Below are 20,270 nucleotides of genomic sequence, written 5' to 3'. Positions count from 1 at the left end.
ATAAACCTTCACCTCCTAGCAGCGCCATACTTCACCTTAAAAAAAGTACCTTGAATCACAGAATTGTAGAGTTGGAAAGGACACTGAGGGTCATCTAGTCCAACCCCCTGCAATGCAGGAATTTCAACTAAAGCATCCATAACAGATGGCCATCCAACCTCTACTTACAAGCCTCCAAGGAAGGAGAGTCCACCACCATCCAAGGGAGCCCATTCAAAAAACAACATTGTTCAGACCAACATTTCAATAGAGTACTCTCTGGGGATGTGATGACTCTTTATAGATTTAGTATTGCTGCTCTTGCTTATTTGGTCTATGCCTTTATTGTTTGTATGGTTCACTGGGATCTTATTTATTATTGTTGTTTATTGCCTTGAAGGTTAGGAACACAAGAAGAACCCTGCTGGGCGGCCAATAGCCCATCTAGTCCATCATCCTTTTCTCACAGTGGCCAACCAGATGTCTATGGGAAGCCCCCAAGCAGAAGCACACTCTCCCCTCCTTTGGTTTCCAGCAACTGGTATTCAGAAGCATGCTGCCTGACTGTGATGGCAGAGCATATCCTTTGAGGCTAGTAGCCAATGACAGCCACATCCTCCATGAATTTGCCTAATTCTCTTTCAAAGCCATCAAAGCTGGTGGCCATCACTGCCTCCTTGGGGAGCAAATTCCATAGTTTAACTAAGTCTGTGTGAAAAAGTATTCTTTTGTCTGTCCTGAAACCTTCAACATTCAGCTTAACTGGATGTCCACAAGTTCTAGTTTTATACGAGAGGGAGGGAAACCTTTGTTTATCCACTATCCCCAGGCCACCAATACTTTTATACACTTTGACTGTGTTGTTATACACATTAGGGATGGAACTGTAGAAGTCAATTAGCATATCTTAGAAGAACTGTTGTTTCAACTTCCAATACTTTTACTGTATTAAGCCTGACTCATGTAGAACAGTTCCAGTGGAGAAAGTTTTGCATCATTTGATCCCGTGCCACACATAGATTGGACAAATTGTATGGGTGTTTCTCAGAGCTCTCAGCACCCAGTGACATTGATGAAGGAAGGACCCACCTAATTTGCACTACCTGCCTGGTTCCCCTTGACAGAAATTATCAGTGCAAAGCAGACCTTGTGAAAATGCCTCACACAACCCAGTTGACATGTGAACCAGACACCAAATCAATGGAGGTTGTCATAGTATATTCCTCTTGTTATGTCCTGGGCAAGTCTCCTGGAATGGCTGTAAAAAACCTTTATTGTCAGTAAGGGTATGGTCTGAGAGCAGCAACCTTGATTCATCATACAGAAGCTTTGCGGAATCTGAGGGTTACTGGGTTTGACTTGTCAGTGTATGGTGGATCATGTGGGTACCCTGTTGTATGGTGCACTGAGTTCTATCATGGAATATAGGCAGGATATAAATATAATAAAAGTAAAACATTGCAGTGGTACCCAAAAGGCTGATATTCTGAATGAGGCTTTTCTTCATTCAAGACAGCAGCACTGAATGGAAAAATTCTCAAACGTTGTTAAGCCAAGTGAGCACATGGAATCCACAAGCTGGTTCTACAACAAGGAACTTTTGCCAAGGCCGTTCCCCTTAGAGATATTCAAGGAAACAAACAAGCACTATCTTACAAATTCCAGCTAAGAGAGCTGCTTGCTATAAATAACTATACATTTTGCAGTTTTACCATACGAGTGAGTTCCTTGGGGCTTCAGTTCTATTTTGTACCCCAATTTGTCACCTCTGGTTTTGCCTTTGGAGATCAGAAGCTGATCACTGCTTCAAAACGCTTGTATGACACACCAAAGGTTGTCTGCTGATAATCCAACAGGGTATGCAGATTATATGCAAAGAACTATGGATTTGACTACAAATCTCAGATGTTGCCTTCAGGAGAACATCCATGCATGGCTAGGTAACAAAGCAATTATTTATATTACCTTTTGAACCAGCTCCTCATATATTCAATATAAGTACACAAACAATAAAGAGCATTGTTTAAAGCTGGAAACAAGAGAAATGTCCACAATGACTCATGCATAATTCCCTCAGATTAATTTGTAAAACATGCTGTTCCCAGTCCCTAGGAGCTGGAGGAGGGGTGAAACTGTCGAATCACAAGGAATGAATGCACTAATCAGTGTGACCAACTTTTGCACAGGCCTTGCTTACAAACTTTGCTTCCTTATTTCGAAGTTATTTTGACAGAACCAATTGCTGCCTGCTGGGGTATCTAGTTTTTTCACAATAAGGGTCAATGAATCCACACAGTCATTGTGCTGTTTTAGGGCAAACTTTGACTACCAGAGGAACTGCAGTCTGAGAAGCTCCTTAGTCAGTACTCCATTAATAGCTACTGGTATATAATTGCCTGAAGGTGCACAGACTGATAGGCGGTGTGTGAAACTACACATTACTTGGCAAGCTGTGTGGCTATTAAGACTTGATCTACAAGTTAAATTTATGACCTTGGTGCTACAGAGGATGCAGATAGCTTTGGTGCTGAAAATGCTGAGCATCACTTTGTAGAAGCACCCAACCACCCCATGTAAGCACCCAACCACCCCATGTCAAGTCTGTCTTCACTAGGGAACATGCATTTAAAGGTTATTTCAGTAGCATAGTTAAAATTAGCTAAATCACACTGGTGCTGCTTCACACGTGGCCTTCGCACCCAAGCTCTCTGCCACTGAGAAGGCAAAGATGCTACAAAAAGCTTCTGAATTAGACTCAAGTTTGTACTTCATGGCACCCAAGACACAGCTTTCTTTAAAGTCTGGATCCAATAACCAAAGAACTAAGACAGTTTGACTCACAAGTTCCTTGTTCCAAGTGTAAATATTGAAGAATCTGTCCACTAAATAAGCAAGGTAACTCCCATCTACATTAACATTTAAAACAATACATTAATTGGAGGTAAACCACCTTTTCTACTAAGATTTTAAAAAATGCCTTGAAACTGTTGGAGCTGGCTATGTAAACCAGGAGTCTTACAGACTTTGTAAGGGGGGAGTTTTACAAGTTGAAAGTGTGTCGTGATGGAGCTACCATAAGAATCTGTTGTCTTACCTTCGCTTCCTAAAAAGGAAATGAAACCACAAAACCTACAGTCATACCATTGTAGATATCCATTGTCTGGTATGCTGCCTCCAGCAGTAGTTAAATACTCAATGATTCAAAGCAAATAGAACAGAAAACATGAAGCACCTGGCAAGTTTTTGATGGAACATTCACAAATGGTGTGTGATGTTGGGTAGGGAAAAACTCCTCCTTCATCCACTTGGCTAGTCAATTTCTACCCTAAATGTAAAGTCTCAAATGCTGGAATTCTTGGTCTGTCTAGAATACCTGCATAAATTACTGGTGTATATAATCTAATTCAGAAACTGACGCAAAGCCCAAATATCTGAAAAATCGAACAGGAGGTTTATGGAACCTATAATAACATTTCATTTTGTGCTTGGGTACTGAAGATACTACCGTTATTTAGCATTTATTAAAGACTCCCTTGCAGGGAGGGCCACAATGTATGCTGGACAGATGAATAGGAAGAAGGAATCAAGGACTGATAAATTATTTCTTGGACTAAGGTGGAAAAGAACAAGATAGCTGTGAAGAAGCATGCATGGTGGATTGGAGAATTATTTCCTAAAACACTGGATCTTATGGAGGAGAGTGAAACAGTTGGAGGAAAGTGGGAGGCTAGATACCTTCCATATGGAGGGTGCGATGTCAAAGAAATAAGAATGAGAAAATGAAGTAGTAGATGAGCTTTTGGAGGGCAAAAGGAGAGAAAAATGTAGAAATGTTAAAAGGGAGGACTAGCATAAAGTCAATGGAATGGATAGCTTTAAAGTGCTTCTTTATGTACCAAACTTGTCCAGAAGCTGGGACTGACTACAGCTCCCTAAATGAAACCACAGTGAGTGGCAAATCTGAGTTTGCTGCTGCATAATGAGTGGAACAGTAGAAATTGAGGATCTGAAGCTTGAAGCAGATGTGGAATGTGAAAGGAAGCTAGTGAGGAAGTTCAATATGGACAACACTATTGAAACTTCAGGGTGCATGTGTCTTTAATTAAAAGCTTCCTGTTCACTGGTTCTACCCCTTTTATTGCTTCCTGTTGAGCATGGCAGTGAGGTAACAGATGAATAATATATTAATTGTTAGCAGAATCACTTTTCTTAACTGTCCATCAATGTTTGCGCAGTTCATGGGGTAAGGGGTTAATTACTTATTTCCTCTCATTTTTATATAACAAAAGAAAACAATTCTATTGGATAAATTTTAAAAGCAGAAAATGAAAGGAAACATGTAATTAAAGCCTGTAACTAAATTAAATAGGAACATGTAATTAAATCAAATAGGAACTGACACTAAGTAGAAATCAACAGAGGCCATTCAAGGGACAATTAACAAGTTGTACATCAATAATTCTCAGGCAACACTTAAAAGCAGGGATGAAAGGGACAGAACTTGCAACAGGAAGCTTTTGATTAATGTCAGAAGGGGAGACCATTGCTGACTAGGACTTGCTTCTGGATAAAGATAATTGAAGGATGCTGATCAGCCAGAAGGACATTAATGGATAATGCAGTACTATGTACAGTAAGTGCTCTGTGGAACCTCTTTACATAATGCCTCAACAGTGCTACAGAGCCCAGCATGGAAGGCACTAAAAGAATATTTAGCACTCTAAGATGATGGAGTGCACCTGAGCAAGGCACATGGAGAGGTCACTCTCTAGTGATATTTGGTATGTTTTCCATAAAAGTTTGTTTTCAGGAGATGTATGTAATCTGCCATCCTACTCATGGATGAATTACTTACACCCAGTTGACGTAGCCTACTAGACACCTCTGAAACATCAAGAGGCAAGTTCACACATCCATCACTTGACCACAACATCCAGTGTGGGCTTGAATGTGCAAGACATCAGCTCAGATACAGACTTTATATCATTGGACATTACCTAGCTTACAATATTTCTCAGTGGATCCAGTGTACAAACTCAGTTGGAAACTACTGCATATCAAGTAACCAAATTATGAGGCTATTGGGTGATGTACAGAGAATTAAGAATTATTGCAGTTTCAATAATGACAGTGCAACTATATTATTGGGGTGAAATAGTTAGATTTTAGTGCTTATCTGGCATGTCACTGCTTGTCAACAGAACCGTCAAATCTATTTTGTTCCTTTCTTTAAATAATGTCACCCTTTTTCTATTTGGGATTTTGGGATGGTGAACCATCAGTTACATCACAATACAAATGCAATAAACTTTCTTAGAACCTGAAACAGCTACTTGTGAACAAGATTTCTTGTAATTATCAGTGAGCTTGTGAACTCCTCCTGTCCCAGCATGGCTGCAAAGAGGAGTTCATCAGCTTTTTCTTTTTTCTTTACTACAGTTTGCTGTGTTGTTTGAAATGATGGACTGTGGTTCATGTTAAGTATGGTTTGTTTTAAATCAAGCTGCCCTAGAGAAGCAGAGCGGAGTGGTGGAAGTATGTAGTCCAACGCTCCCTGCAGATTTTTTTTGTCATGCAAAATTATGGTGTGACTTCTGAAGACAACAGTTTTGTTCAACATCCCATTCTCAATGAGATATTTTTTTCTGATGAAAAGAACTATAACAACCCTGATTTTATCTCCAAGGAAGTAACCCTTTTATAAATATGAGGTTAACCAACCCACTAATAGAAATACTGTACCAGCTTTTGTTTTATACTGGTAGGGAAGTCTATCAAATAATTGATTACTTGCTATCAATAGTTCCTAAACATTTGCCAACAAATAGGAAAAGACTGAATACTAGGATGAGTGGGAGAAACAAACCTAGGACCCACTAATGGAAACAGAGTGTTTCATCCAGTTTCTTGACCTCATAGGGGTGCTCTAAGCTTGATTTTACTATCTTCGCCATATCACTTTCAGATCATTAGATACAAGTTACTAAAACTTAAAACTATTATATAAAAGCTTGCTGTGCCAGAATATACAGTGCCTCTTTAGGAAATCATCATTCTTTTGCAAAGAAAAAGTTGTTTGACAAAACTCTAAATTATTTCCCTGGGAATTTTTTTCTGGCTTGGGTGTGTTTATTCCTTTGCCGCTTACTAGCTCATGCTTGCATTTACTGCCCATTAATAACAAGTGAGCACAACAGTTTATTTGATTCATTTATGAACTGTAGATGTTTCAACTCCATATAACATCAGGATAGGGAAAGGGGGATATGGCAAGAAGCCCAGGAAAAGGAAAGTTAAGTAGGATTGGGAATTGGACACAAAGACAATAAGCCTTCAAGCCAGTCTTCATTAAGTAGTTTTGTATCCATTGGAGAAAGAATTATTGTGTAATATATGCCACGTGGAGACTTATGGATGTTAACAGGAGTATTATATAAAGTCACATAAATCTATGGTGTGACCACATTCAGATTACTCTTTACAGTTCTGGTCCCCATCTCAAAAATGATACTGTGATACAGGGGAACATATATAAAAGGGCAACTAAAATAATCAGAGGCTGGATCATTTCCATTTTGAAGAAAGTTTGAAGAAGAAATAAGCTTTAAGTCAGAAAATTAAAGCATTTTAAAAAAGGAATTGTAGAAACTGAAAACAGAGACTGAAATGAGAGACATTAATTTCCCTCAGCACAATCGGACTTGTCACATGGAGTAGCAACAGGTACAAGATATAGCTTCTGTCAAAAGGTCACTAGCACTTTGAAGCAAATTCTGGTTTGAAATAAGCCTTATAACCCTTATAATAGCTTGAACAGCAGGTAATAACACTTTATTCATACACATGATTGTGTCATTATTTTAATCATACATTCTATTTGAGCAATAATGTCAATCACAACCACAGCTAAAGCAGTTCTATATATCAGTTTTCTGCCTGTCCCATACAGTATTACCACTCATTTTCTCTATTTATGATCTCTCCTATCCTTTCAATATATCAGCTGGGAAGTGGGTGGGGTCAGGGCCAGTGCTATCATTAGGTTAGACATCAGAGGGTGCAGTACTGACGTTTGAGGGGCATGGTTTGATACAGAGTAGTTTTTGTTACATCTTATAAATTTCTGATAATATTTTACTTTTATTTTATGTTTTGAATGCCGTTTCTCAAAGCTCAGACTTATAAAATGTACATATGCTCAACAATGTTTCAAAAGGCAATAGATGACTTGGCAAGTATATCACTTTGAAGATGCCCGAGCATCAGCACTTGACCTGAAGGAATCGGTAACAAAGTGGGCAAAGGAAAAGGCACCTAAGATGATATTTTGATGTGCCTGAATTCGAAACGTTTAAGAGACTCAATTCACACGTTTATTCAAAATGATTTGTGTGCTGAAACATTTTCTTTTGCATTTGAGAAAGACAATCAAAGGTTGTTGCATTACTTACTTTTGCCAATTAAAATAAAATTAGCAGCTTCAATTTTTGTGCCTTACAGTTGTGCTACAAGAAATCTGTTTTTGAAAACTGAATTTAGCATTTTGTGGTGGTGGAGATGGAGGTGGGGGCGGCGGCGTTGCAATAGCCTAGGGCGCAACATAGTCTGGCACCGATACCGACACCGGCGTAGCAGGCAGAAAAGCACAACGATTGCATCACAAGCGGCACATTCATAACTCATATGCTCCGTGCACGCTGCGTCATGGCTCATGGAGGCTGTGATTTAATTTCAGAAAGGAGAAGGCGCCTGGGAAACTTTGCCTGCTTGTCAGGAAGAGCAAATGCACACCCGAGAGTGACGAAGCACAAAGGAGGTAGTGTGCGCGTGTGACAGATGCCACTATTATTGGGCTGTTGTAGATCCAGAAACATTTTAACCAGAACATACCCATTAAAAACAATGGACCTATTTTCATTGCAGTTGCCTGTTCTAACGTTGGAGGCAACCCATTGTGTTGGCTGTTGTGTTGTTTTTCCTGGGTTTGAAGCCGAGCACATGAGGGTCTATCAGTGTCAGTCGACAAGTAATACATATACAGTATAAAGCAACTTGCATAGTAGCCAATGTCTAAGGAGTAACTTAAGGCAACAACAGTAAGGATATGTCAAAGCGAACGACCCGCTCTGGTTTCCCGCATGCGCGGTGCGATGCGAGGCTTCCCCCCCCCCACACACTTCGCGTCGCTTGCGACGCAAGGCACGCTGGGTAGCGTTGCACGGTTACCGTTGCTATGGAGGGCCTAGCGCCCCCTCGCCACTCTCTCGCCCCGACAAAGCTTTGATTTGCGGAGATGGTGAAGCAAACGATCCAGATCTACGCCCGGGTCAAGCCCCTCGGCAGGAGGCAGCCGCCGGGGGTAGGTGGCGCGGGGAAGAACCAGCTGCGTCCGAGGGACGGAACGAACGAACGAATAAATAAACAAACAGGACGTCACGGGGGTGGGAGTGGCTGCTGGGTGTGAGGGGCGCCCTTTGGCAGGGAAGGGATGGAGGGGACCCTGCTGTGAAGACGAGCTGGAAGAGGAAGGCGAGGAGGGCGGCCCGCTGAGGAAGTTGTGGCGTGGTGTGGCTGATGCCTAAGAAGCAGTTGCAGGCGCATCGAGAGCGAATCCAGACGATCACGTGATTAGTAGAATCACCATAAAGTTCTGATCTATTGAAGGAACTCGTTTCCAGTTGGGTTTTCTTCTTTTTTCTGTATCCTACACAAGTAGAAGTTGTAAACAGGTGTGCCAACTTCAATAAAGTTTTTTTTTTTTTGTAGGGGGTGGGCAGGTAAGCCCCGCCCCACACAATTGACCACATGCTGTGGTGCACGCAAACTGTTTGAATGGCAATGCCCATCATCTGGGGGGGGGGGCTCTTGGCCCAATCAAACATTTTGTTGAGGGTTGGCCGAAGACACACCCCCCCCCAGCCCCTAGGAGCTGACACCTGTGATTGTAAGTTTTCATGGGCATTTAACCCATATTCGTCATGGCAGCTTGTTTTGGCCCTAAACGGAATATATAATGTCACCATTAGAATGGGTTGTTGGATACCTGGGAGTTGGGATTTTGATTGTGACACTCTGAATGCTTTGGCAAAGTGATGGTGGTGGTGGTGGTAATGTTGATAGAATCCTAGAACTGTAAAGTTGGAAGGGATCCCAAGGGTCATCTCGTCCAGCCCCTCCAATGCAGGAATCTCAACCAGATCATACATAAATACATACATCACCTTAGCTTAAAAACCTTCCACGTAGGAGAGTCCACCACCTTCTGAAAGAGGCCATGCCACTGCTGGACAGCTCTTAATGATGATTCCCCAGTACATCAATTGTAAATACAGAACAGTAAATAAATAAGTGACATTACGTTCTATAGAGCTAAAAGCAAATCAATGAAATTATGTATTTGTGTTATCTTTAACTGTTGAATGGCAGACAACTCTCCAACTGAAACTTTCCTTGATTCCTCCTACCAACTATGATTAATAGGAAATGGTTTACCTGCTATTATGCAGGTTTTCTTTTTTAATGCAAAGAACTTCCCAGAAAAAAACAACAACCTATTGTATCTGTCTGCACCATGAAACCCCCGCCCCAATTAGCTTACTATGGCAATCACGGTTCCTGGTAATCTACCTGCAAGACTTGTTTGGAAGTTGGAGTAGGGCTTACCAGGTCTTTTTTCAGCTGGAGCTCACAGGAGCTGTTTCAGCACCTCTCAGGTGGGTGCCATTGCCATTCTAAGAGAACAAGGGAGGTGTTCATGATGATTTCCGACAACTCTTTTTCTAGAAAAATAGCACTGGGACTTACATTTGATATGACACACACAGTTCTGGATTGAATAGGTAGTGAAGATCTGGCTTTATTATCCTGCCATATTCCTCTATACATTGCATGTGTAAAGTTTAAATGTTTTCCATACAAATATATTTTCCTTATTTGTGTATAATTTGCAAACTGATATGAATATAAACCCTTCTTGATATTTCTGGTTTCATTATTGGTATTACTATTAGATATATTCCCCTTTTAAAAAAAGCCTTACTGGAAGTTGTGCATAGAGTCTACAGTTTTAGGTCTAAGGGTAATTTATGCTGTATTCTGAAAAAACAAATACCGGTAAATTGGAATTTCACCAATATAAATAACATATTAAAAGACTCCATATTTATTTTGTAGATATATTCAGTTGAACAAGATGAGGCATCAGCATTCAGTTTGGAGATTATTGTGCCACGTGATTTGGCAGATGGATTTGTCAATAACAAACGAGAAAGCTACAAATTTAAGTAAGTTAATTTGTGGTTGTTGGTATCCTCTTGGTACATAGTTAATTTTAGGAATGTTGTATGTTTGAACATTGTGAATCACAAAACACAAAAATGCCATCTGATAATGTTCCATCACATTGTTTTATATCTTGTAATCCTTTCCCCCTCCCACCAAACCCTGTGCTAAAAGGCAGGGAGGGGCGTGTGTTCACAGAGAATGTTATAGGGTGGCAATTTCATAGGTTATCCTTGCTTGTTGTTTTGTATTAGTGCTATTTTACCATGTGATCTTAAGGCAACTCTGTTGTGTATTGTAGGGAGAGAAAAGACTTAGAAGTGATACCTTTACTGCCTGATTGCATGCATCTTCATTTGGAAATAATGGGATTACACCCAAATAAATGTGCATGAAATTAAAAGGACTGCTGTTCTAGGGTAGGGGTGAGGAACCTCCATCCCATGGGCCTGATCAGGCCCACCAAGCATAAATCCCATTGAATTCAGTGGAACTTATTTCTGGGTAAATGAGTTCGAGATTGCAGTGTAAAGTACCATTTCTGTCTGTTTCAGTTTCCTTGCTTGGGAATGAATGGCGGTTATTGATATTGTTGAAGGATGCTATAATTCTGCTGAAAGCAATCTAAAACAGCCTAGAACTATGAAGAATGAATGTGTTGACTATTAAGTATTAAGGCTTAGTAGTAGCTTTTGTTTTGTTTTAGATTTCAAAGTCATTACATAACATTAACTTCTCTCTGCTTTACACTGACGTGAACGGACATGAGAACCAGAAACCTGAAGACTTTCAAAACATTTGTAGTAGAAAAAAAATGGAGCAGTTCAGAATGGTTTCTATTAAAGAAGTAGGTGAAACACATATTTGACAGAAATGTTCCACAGAGCAGGGTTCTCCTATTCTTATGCAGAGGCTGCTGCCGTCACTTAAAAAACAAACAACCTGCTGTAAATATGATGCTACATCAGTGTTTTTCAACCACTGTTCCGTGGCACACTAGTGTGCCGCGAGATGTTGCCTGGTGTGCCGTGGGAAAAATTGAAAAATTACTTTATATATAGTCAATATAGGCACAGAGTTAATTTTTTTTAACATTTTCTAATGGTGGTGTGCCTCGTGATTTTTTTCATGAAACAAGTGTGCCTTTGCACAAAAAAGGTTGAAAAACACTGTGCTACATTAAGATGCTAAAATATTTGTATTAAGTGTTGCAAATCAGGCACAATTCCTTTGAAGGATTGGATCTTCGACTAAAATAACTTCCTTGACTTCCCTTTCTTCTATAGAAGAAAACTGAAAATAATTTGTACTGTTTATATGATCTGTTTGATTCTAGGGTCAATTATACAAGTCCTGTGTGAGGCCATTTGGAAGCACTGATCCCCTTGACAGTAGTAAAATGCAGTTTGCTTTTTTCTAAGCAGTATAATTTTATCATAGGATTTTATTGTAGAGTGTTTGTCAAAGCAGCAGTGTTTAAGTCTTTTGTGGATACAATAGCACAACAGCATAGTGTAGTAAAGACTACAGGGAAAACATTGTACTTGGTTATGTAAGTTCAGTGATGTAAACATTGACTTAGTTACAAACATATTTTTTTTAAATAAAAAAGAAGTAGTGTTTTAAGATTTGCATGACCAATTGTTCATAATTTGCAGATTTCAGAAAGTTTTTGATCAGGAATCAAAACAGGATGAAATTTTTGAAGCCATTGCCAAGCCGGTTGCAGAATGGTAAGTATGATTATTTTTTTAAAATCTGTGTAATTTCTTTAATTAATTAAATCAGCACCTGATAACCACCTAGGAGTTATGCCTTCTGTGAATGGTTTTTAGTTGTTCCCAAAAGTAATTTGAAAACAATAGGCCAATGTGGTTCTTCAAGTGACGTCAGTGCAAAGTAATGCACTTATTTATTTGGAGGAGCATCCAGAATGGTACGCTGTCACCTATACCTGGAAGTGAAACACTCCATTTTATTATCTCAGAATTCTGCCACCTTGTTTGCTTTCTGTGTGGACTAGGTCTAATTATGTGGGCTTTGTCGAGTGACTTATATCTGAATTTTACTCCTCCCTAACCTCATGTTTACCGGCATACGATATTATTAAAGCTGGGTTCCACTGGAGTCCACATTTCCAAGGTAGATGTTTAAAAACTAACTTCTTTCACTGCTTGGCTGCTATTTCTAAGCTATACTTTCTTACTTAAATTCATAATGGACAAAATAATCAACGTAAAATTTGGTTACTTTTTATAAAAATTGGAATAATTGCTTTAACAATTACGAATAGGCTCATAAGTAGTTAGATCTTAAATCCGTCAAGGACAGCCTAGTTAGCTAATAGTTGTAAATGGGCGTTTTGATTAAAGTGTCCAGCTGCACAATCCTTCAGTCCTTCTCGTAACTTGAGCAAGTGGGTTACTATCATCATTATTAGAAGCTACATTTTAATTTGTGTGAGAGGAAACAAAGAGGCTGCTCCCATACTAAGTAGGTGTAGGAGAACTGCATCAGTGTGAAGCTGCCTCCTGCCTCCCAGTCCATCACTTCCTGCAATGACTATGGGACTGTGTTTCATCGTGGTTTATCCATGTTTTGAAGGTGGCTTGTTTAGCAAATGCCTGTTGCTTGCTGTAAGCTATGAGTCCTGGTTGCATATAACGCTAAACGAAGATCCTTTGAAATGGAATGTAAACTTGGTTGAATTACCGACCACATGGGAGAAGGAGAGGTGGCAGAGTACCAGCTCTATGTGCCTTGTCTTTAGGTTTTAAACCATAGTTTAGCATTGTATGCAAATGAGCCCTATGAATGGGTAAAGTCTCATGTAATAATTAAAAGCTGAACTCCCGTCTTAATTTTTAACTGACACTCCTTGACATGTTTTCGTTTAGTTTTTTAAAATCTGTGTTCTTATTTTGGAATTGAAGGATTATGTATCATCTGTTTCCCCCCCAAATATGGCTTCAAATACGTTTTTGGAGAAATAACAAATATGTGAATTAAAACTGTCAGTCAACAGACAGAAAAATATTTTCTTGCAGTGTTTGTGTTCTTTTTAAACTCTGTTGTAATTCAGCCCATTGTTAAACTGCTTGTTTCCATAGTTGAGTAACACTTGTTCTGTTTTGGTTTATAAAAGTGCAGGATGTTTTCACTTGCTGGTAATTGCAGTTTTATTGCAACATAGCTCATTATTTGAACTGGGCTTTCTAAACACAGTTAAAAAAACATTCTGTTATCCACAATGTTATTTTTGAAGTATTGTATATATTTACAGATGTGTTCATATTCTACGGTCAGTTGCTGTTCATTCTATGATTGAGTATGCCAAAATTTCCTTACAGGTTGTTACAATTAGATTAATGGTTGCTATTTTGCTATTGTGTGGTTCTTCATACTGAACATTGGTTTTATTATCTTTAAAAAACATATGCACACAAGGTTGGTATGCCAGTTTTTCAGATCCATTTTCTAGAGGCTCAGACCAACATGTTTATGAAGATAAAAGTATACTAGTAAGTCAGGGAATAGCTTTGCTGATGTGTTTCTAGGAAAGTAACACAACAGAAATATCAATGAAGTTCTTCAGTAGCATTCCAAGGCTGTTTGTCATATGATCACGGGGAGGCTAAATTCAGTATTACAACAGAATAAATCCAGAACAATGTCAAAATATGATAAAAGGAGAGGACATGCATGATGCTAATTAGAGGTTTTCAGTTTCTTGTTGGCAGGATGAAGAGTTGAATCATATTTTTTCCTATTTTTGTCTTTCTTTGAACTTCCCCCCTTGTTGCAGTATTCCATTTGTTTAACTGTTTCAGACTGCACTTCCATTCATGGTTACTTGACAACAAGCCCCATTGTGAGGTTGGATTTTTAATCCTTTGATTTGCTTAGATTACACCAGAGCTTTCCAGACTTCTCATGTTGGTGATACACTTTTTAGACATGCACCATTTTGTGACACAGTAATTCAGTTTTACTAGCAAACCGGAGGTTAAACTAACCCCTTTTCAGCCCTGGGAGGAACGTAGGGAGCGTTTGTGTGACACACATACACACTGCAGCCGACACACTAATGTGTCGCGACACATAGTTTGGAAAGCTCTGGATTACATGGACTTCTTTAGGTTCATTTAAAATGCTATTTTACCTTAGGCAGCCTGTCCCAAGGTTGTCCTCCTGATATTTTAGGCTACAACTCCTTTCAGCTTGGGTCTGATGGAAGTTATAGCTCAAAACGTCTGAAGGGCACCAGGTTGGGCAATGTTAAGTCACTGCATTGTTTTTCTTGTTTCAGTGATGTGACTGATATATTTCTTGGTTCTCTAGTCTTTTGCTAGAGTAGACATTTTAAAGAAGTGATAAGCAGTTTCTATATTCTCTGACACCCCTGTATTCTCCAAATAGTAGTCAGAGGGTCAGAACTGTATTTACTCATATTAACTGAACTACTCATGACTTGCCAGGATCCTGAATTTACAACTTTTAAAAAAAATCTTTTATAAGCAAAACTGTGGACAATGTTGTTGCCTTGAGTAACGTTTAATAGCTCTGTTAGGAAGAAGAAGAAGAAGAAATGTTTGGATTTGATATACTGCTTTATCACTATCCGAAGGAGTCTCAAAGCGGCTAACATTCTCCTTTCCCTTCCTCCCCCACAACAAACACTCTGTGAGGTGAGTGGGGCTGAGAGACTTCAGAGAAGTGTGACTAGCCCAAGGTCACCCAGCAGCTGCATGTGGAGGAGCGGAGGCACAAACCCGGTTCACCAGATTACGAGTCTACCGCTCTTAACTACTACACCACACTGGACAGATTAAATTGCCTCGGGAAGTGAATGTGTCAGATAACCTACCAATTGTCCACCATTGTTCTAAACATTTCCCCTAATATATAATATTGCTTTCTGGCCTGGTTCATAGGTAACATTGCTGCTCCAACAAACAATGGTTTAATGGAGCAAGAACAAGCTACCAGTTTGAGCATTTCCTCTTTCCCTTCTCTTCTTCTCCTGCACTCTTTACTTGAGATAGACTACCTGGTTTGGTGAATCAGTTTCCCATAACATCCAAAGTAGGATTGGTTTAAGTGCAACTTAAAAGTTCTTTTGTGCAAATCAGAATGAAAATTCTGTATGAATGAAAATGATGGTTTGCAGTGTTGGTTTCTAGTTTAAAGTGCTAGAAACCAACACTGCAAACCATCATTTTCATTCATACAGAATGAAAATGATGGTTTGCAGTGTTGGTTTCTAGCACTTTAAACTCATTATGAATATAGAGCAACTGATCTCGTGATGCTTAAGTCATGCAACGATGGAAGAAATTTAACCATTTAATGGTTCTTAACTTATTTGACTTACTTTAAATATGTAAAAAATTCCCCTAGAGAGCTCTAGCATGCCATCAAGGGATACCACTTACAAGAACAAGATGCACAACAGCAGAAGCCATGTGCGCTAACTAGCTAGTTAGTTACTGGACCTTGGAGAATGCTCAGACGAGATTATACTGTGAGATTAAAATGGCAAATTTGTCTGTCCCATATGGTCAGATGCCCATATGATGATTAGGACTGGTGACCATAGAATTACCAGGAAGTCGGAAGGTCACAGAATATAACCAGCACACCCAGTTGTGGGGATGATGACCCAGTCTTGAATTTATTACACAGGTATTGTTGGCTAGTCAGCCTGTTCTCTCAGCTATGTTAGAGCTTATATTATATTATAATATTTTATATTATATTATATGGATGTTGCATTAAAAGAGCTCAAAATTAATAAAGGCCCTTTTATGACTGAATGCAGCAGAAGTTCACAGTTTCCTGAATACAGTTAGGAGACGGGGAGTGTGCTGTGGGCTTGTGTGTGCTGTTCTCCTCTGCATGCAAATTTTACCCTCCCTTCCATGGCTTTCTTTAATGCCATTCAGGTTTTACATGTGCACTAACTAGGACAATGAGGGATGAAAACCCACTTTTTGGTTTTATGATAGCCGCCCTGGTTTACCATGCCTAATGCTAATTCACACATAAAACAAACTATGAAGGAGAGGGTGACTTTTATTTTGCATGTAGTGTAGGAGAGTATGTGTCACTCTTCGTTGCCTTCTCCCACAAAGAACAGCTATTGCCCATTATTCTTTGTTCATTGTCCCAGCCATTCAGCTGTGGTATAGCATATCACATTTTCCGTCCTCTTGAACTTGTTTTGTGGCTCGATTGAATGCAGCTGTAGCATGTTGATTCTGGACATGTAGGTGATTTTTGCTGGTACAGTAGGTTGCTGGGCGATTTAACTGGCAAACAGAATAGTTTCCAACACAGTGGCTACACGAATAAAAGGTTTTTAAAACTTACTTATGCTACCCAAATACTGAAAAGAAAGATATTGTCAGTTTTCCAGTTATAGATCATTTATTGCTTTTGGTATTTTTGACTGTAAATTCTTTGGAACAGGAGTTGTCATTTAGTTTTATATTTACACAGCATCTGGAACAGCACGTTCCTAACCTGGCTAAGTGCACTCTGTCTCGTATATTCTGACCAGAATATTTATTATGGGAGTTTGCAGAGTTTTGTGTTATTGTAGCTTACTTTAAAGAATGCATAACCACAGTAACTTGTTGTAACACAGGTTTGTCGTCTTTTGAAATCGCAACTTAAACTGCAAGTGCCAAACCTTTTTTTTGGGGGGGGGGGGTGTATCTGAAGAAGTGTGTATGCACACGAAAACTCATACCAAGAACAAACTTAGTTGGTCTCTAAAGTGCCACTGGAAGGAATTTTGTTGTTGTTGTTGTTTCAGTCTTTTTTGTGTTTGTGGATCTAAGTGATATATTGCTTAACTTGAGTCCTGGGATCAGTACCTTAAAAACATTACACAAGTTTGCCTAGAATCCTGGACAACAACTAATCTTATGGGCGAACAACTTTGAGGAGAGGGTGGAGATTGGTGGGCAAGTCAGCAAGTCCTGGTGCCACAGCCTCCAGTTGTTTCTGCACTTTTCTTGCCAACTGGCATTTGACCACAGAATTTGCCCTGATTTTTTGGCTAGAAGCTTTTTCTTTCCTTGTTTGTTCTCCAAAATGTTGAGGATTTCAGACTAAAACTCTTATTATCTAAATATTCTAATTTTAAGATGTCATTTTCATTGGCCTCTGAATACTGCAGCATGAAATCTGAAATGTTAAACATTAGCAAATAATAGTTTACTATAAAATGCCTGTGGTGGTCAGAGGAATTAAAGCTTCTGATAACAGTACGGCACATGGAGGAAATACTCTGGGATGAATTGTAGCACTCTGAGATTTGTGCTGACAGATTCTACAATGTCACTGTTACATTTCCTAGTTATCACCATTGGCACTTCCCTCTCTTGCTTGTCTAACAAAACACTCCATGATTCAATGGCTGGCTGAAGCAGGGGGTGTCTTCAAACTGTTTGCTTTGAGATTTCACTAGTGAAAAGTACCCTACCTTTTTCAGGGTGTGGGCAGTCATATTCTGAAGGACTTCATTTCACATCAACAACCACAACTCAACCAGATAGCTCAGTTGGTAGGGCATGAGACTCTTAATCTAAGGGTTGTGGGTTCAAGCCCCATGTTGGGCAAAGATTCCTGCATTGCAGGGCATTTGACTAGATGACCTTTGTGGTCCCTTCCAACTCTACAATTCCACGATTCTATAATTTAAAATCAAAGGAACTGTGTGAGTCCAAAAACCTCTCTATTTCTATGAAATATGGAGAAAAAAGAACTGGAATAGGTACTTAGGGCTGGTAAATAAGTAAAAAATCCACCCTCTTTGGAACCAGCAAGATGGTCTATAGTTAGTTCCAGCCAATGGCTTAGCAGTTGAGAACCAATGATATACTGGAAGGCATTACCATCCCTGATCTTTTGATATCCCTTAGTAAGCAGTGGTGAAGCTGTACAATAGACAAACATGCATCACATCCTTCTTCTTATTCGTGTAGGTGGCTTGACATCGAGGTCGGTAGAGTCTATTTGCAGCATGGTGGGGGAAGAAAATAATGCCCTTTTTGAATACCACTTTGACATGATTATAGGGTTTTTATTTAGCATGTTTTGGGTTTGTTTTCTTTCCTCCTTTTTAAATCTCACTGAAAAATGAAGTGTCAGAACTATAAAGATTAAATTGTGTGTTTTTAAAAAGACACTCAGCTATGGAGCCACAGATCTGAAATTGTATCAAGGATTACTATGTTTTCCCTCAAACTGCTATTATAAGGCCTAGTATCTTTTAAGATTTATTTTGACACAAATTCCAGATTGCCCAAGCATTCAAATTAATATAAACTGCTTAAATTATAAACATTGTGCATCTTTTTCAGGCCAATTTCTGACAGCTTTTATGGAAAAAAATGTATGCAGTATGTATTTGCACTGAAAAAAATCCATGCTGCTAAGTGTATATATAAAGAACTGGACATATCCGTGAAACGAAGAGCATTGCTATATAGGGTTTATGCTACAGATTTGGCAGGGAGACAAAAGATGTAATAATGAGATATTTTGTTTATTTTAATGAAAACAACTTTTATCTCCAAATGAGGAAAGATATTTAAATGTATCTCCTTGAAAACATCTGTCTCAAAACTTTAAAGTGAGGGTAAACTTGATGTTTCTTATAAGCATTACTACTTGAGAGTTGAATTAGTCAGTACTATGCCATATTTCACTCTGGTTCTAAAGGGTGTCTATGATGGATAGAATGGAAGTACAAAGATGCCAGAAAAATAGTTTAGGGGAGGAGTATGATTGAAATATTAATAGTTGACAACTTTCATCAGCATGTATTTTACCTACTTTGATCTCCAGTTTATTTTTAGCCAAAAATAAAAAAGCTCCCTGAATAAAAGCTTGAAATACTTCAAGACTTGAATAGTTATTGAGTGAAAAATAAAGTTTGTATGTACAGTCGTACCTTGGTTCTTGAACGCCTTGGTACTTGCATGTTTTGGCTCCTGAATGCTGCAAACCCAGAAGTTAGTGTTCTGGTTTGCAAACATTTTTTGGAAGCCGAATGTCTGACGCGGCTTCCGCTTGACTGCAGGAAGCTCCTGCAGCCAATCGGAAGCCGTGCCTTGGGTTTCTAACCATTTCAGGAGTCGAATGGACTCCCAGAATGCATTAAGTTCGAGAACCAAGGTTCCACAGTATTTTCCTTTGTGATTTTCCTCTGTTCACCTCGCTCCATAGTTATTGAAGGGCCACCTCATTTAGTGGCTAATGCAGGACTGTATATAATGCAGGAGCATTCAAGGCCTCTCTTATAAAGTGGAAATTTTTACAATTTATTTTTAACTTGATTATTTTAACTCAGTACTTCAAAGTCTTTGTTTCCCCAATCAGAATTCCCTCATTTCTTTTATGTCTGTTGAAATCAGATTTAGTCCATGAAGGGTTACTCAGTTAGGTTTATACTGTATTGTCAAAGCAACATGCCCCTCCTGAATCTAGGAAGAGAAATGTAACAATCTTTTAAATATCTGTACAACATCCTACCCTGTTGCAAATTTATGCATGGCTTACTATGACACTTTGTAGCATGATAAAAACTTGCTACAGTTCATTTTAGCATGGTTACTTTTTGGGATTATGACTTTGATGTGTTTCTATTTGTGGTACAGATATAATTAACTAAATAAAGCAATTATGTAATCATTTTAAAGCTCAACTGCCTAAGAGAAAAGCATTCCAGTCTCTAGTCACATTGTAACTTCCAGAAAGGGCATCTGCAGAACAAGTGGTATTCTGCAGGTGATTGCCTAGTCTTTCTCTGCCTAGCTCTCCTTTTGCTAGTTCCTCGACTCTTTCTTCTCCTAATCCAGTGATGGCCAAACTTGGCCCTCCAGCTGTTTTGGGACTACAATTCCCATCACCCCTGGCCACTGTTAGCTAGGGATGATGGGAGTTGTAGTCCCAAAACAGCTGGAGGGCCAGGTTTGGCCATCACTGTCCTAATTCAT

The 20,270-nt window shown here is 39.2% G+C and overlaps 1 protein-coding gene across 1 annotated transcript in view; it reads left to right on the top strand.

The window, feature by feature from the left end:
• The first annotated feature begins 8,192 nt into the window (after positions 1-8,192).
• KIF6 (kinesin family member 6) overlaps positions 8,193-20,270 on the top strand; it is a 148,041-nt gene continuing 135,963 nt past the window's right edge. Inside the window, exons 1-3 of the mRNA XM_033144588.1 lie at positions 8,193-8,338; positions 10,153-10,262; positions 11,919-11,993. Coding sequence (XP_033000479.1) covers positions 8,273-8,338; positions 10,153-10,262; positions 11,919-11,993 — 251 coding nt within the window. The 5' untranslated portion in view covers positions 8,193-8,272. The remainder of the gene's footprint in view (positions 8,339-10,152; positions 10,263-11,918; positions 11,994-20,270) is intronic.

Source organism: Lacerta agilis, chromosome 3, assembly GCF_009819535.1.
Source record: "Lacerta agilis isolate rLacAgi1 chromosome 3, rLacAgi1.pri, whole genome shotgun sequence".
Lineage (NCBI taxonomy): Eukaryota > Metazoa > Chordata > Lepidosauria > Squamata > Lacertidae > Lacerta > Lacerta agilis.
The sequence above is the reverse complement of the archived record's forward strand: the minus strand, read 5'-3'. Positions and strand labels throughout refer to the sequence as shown.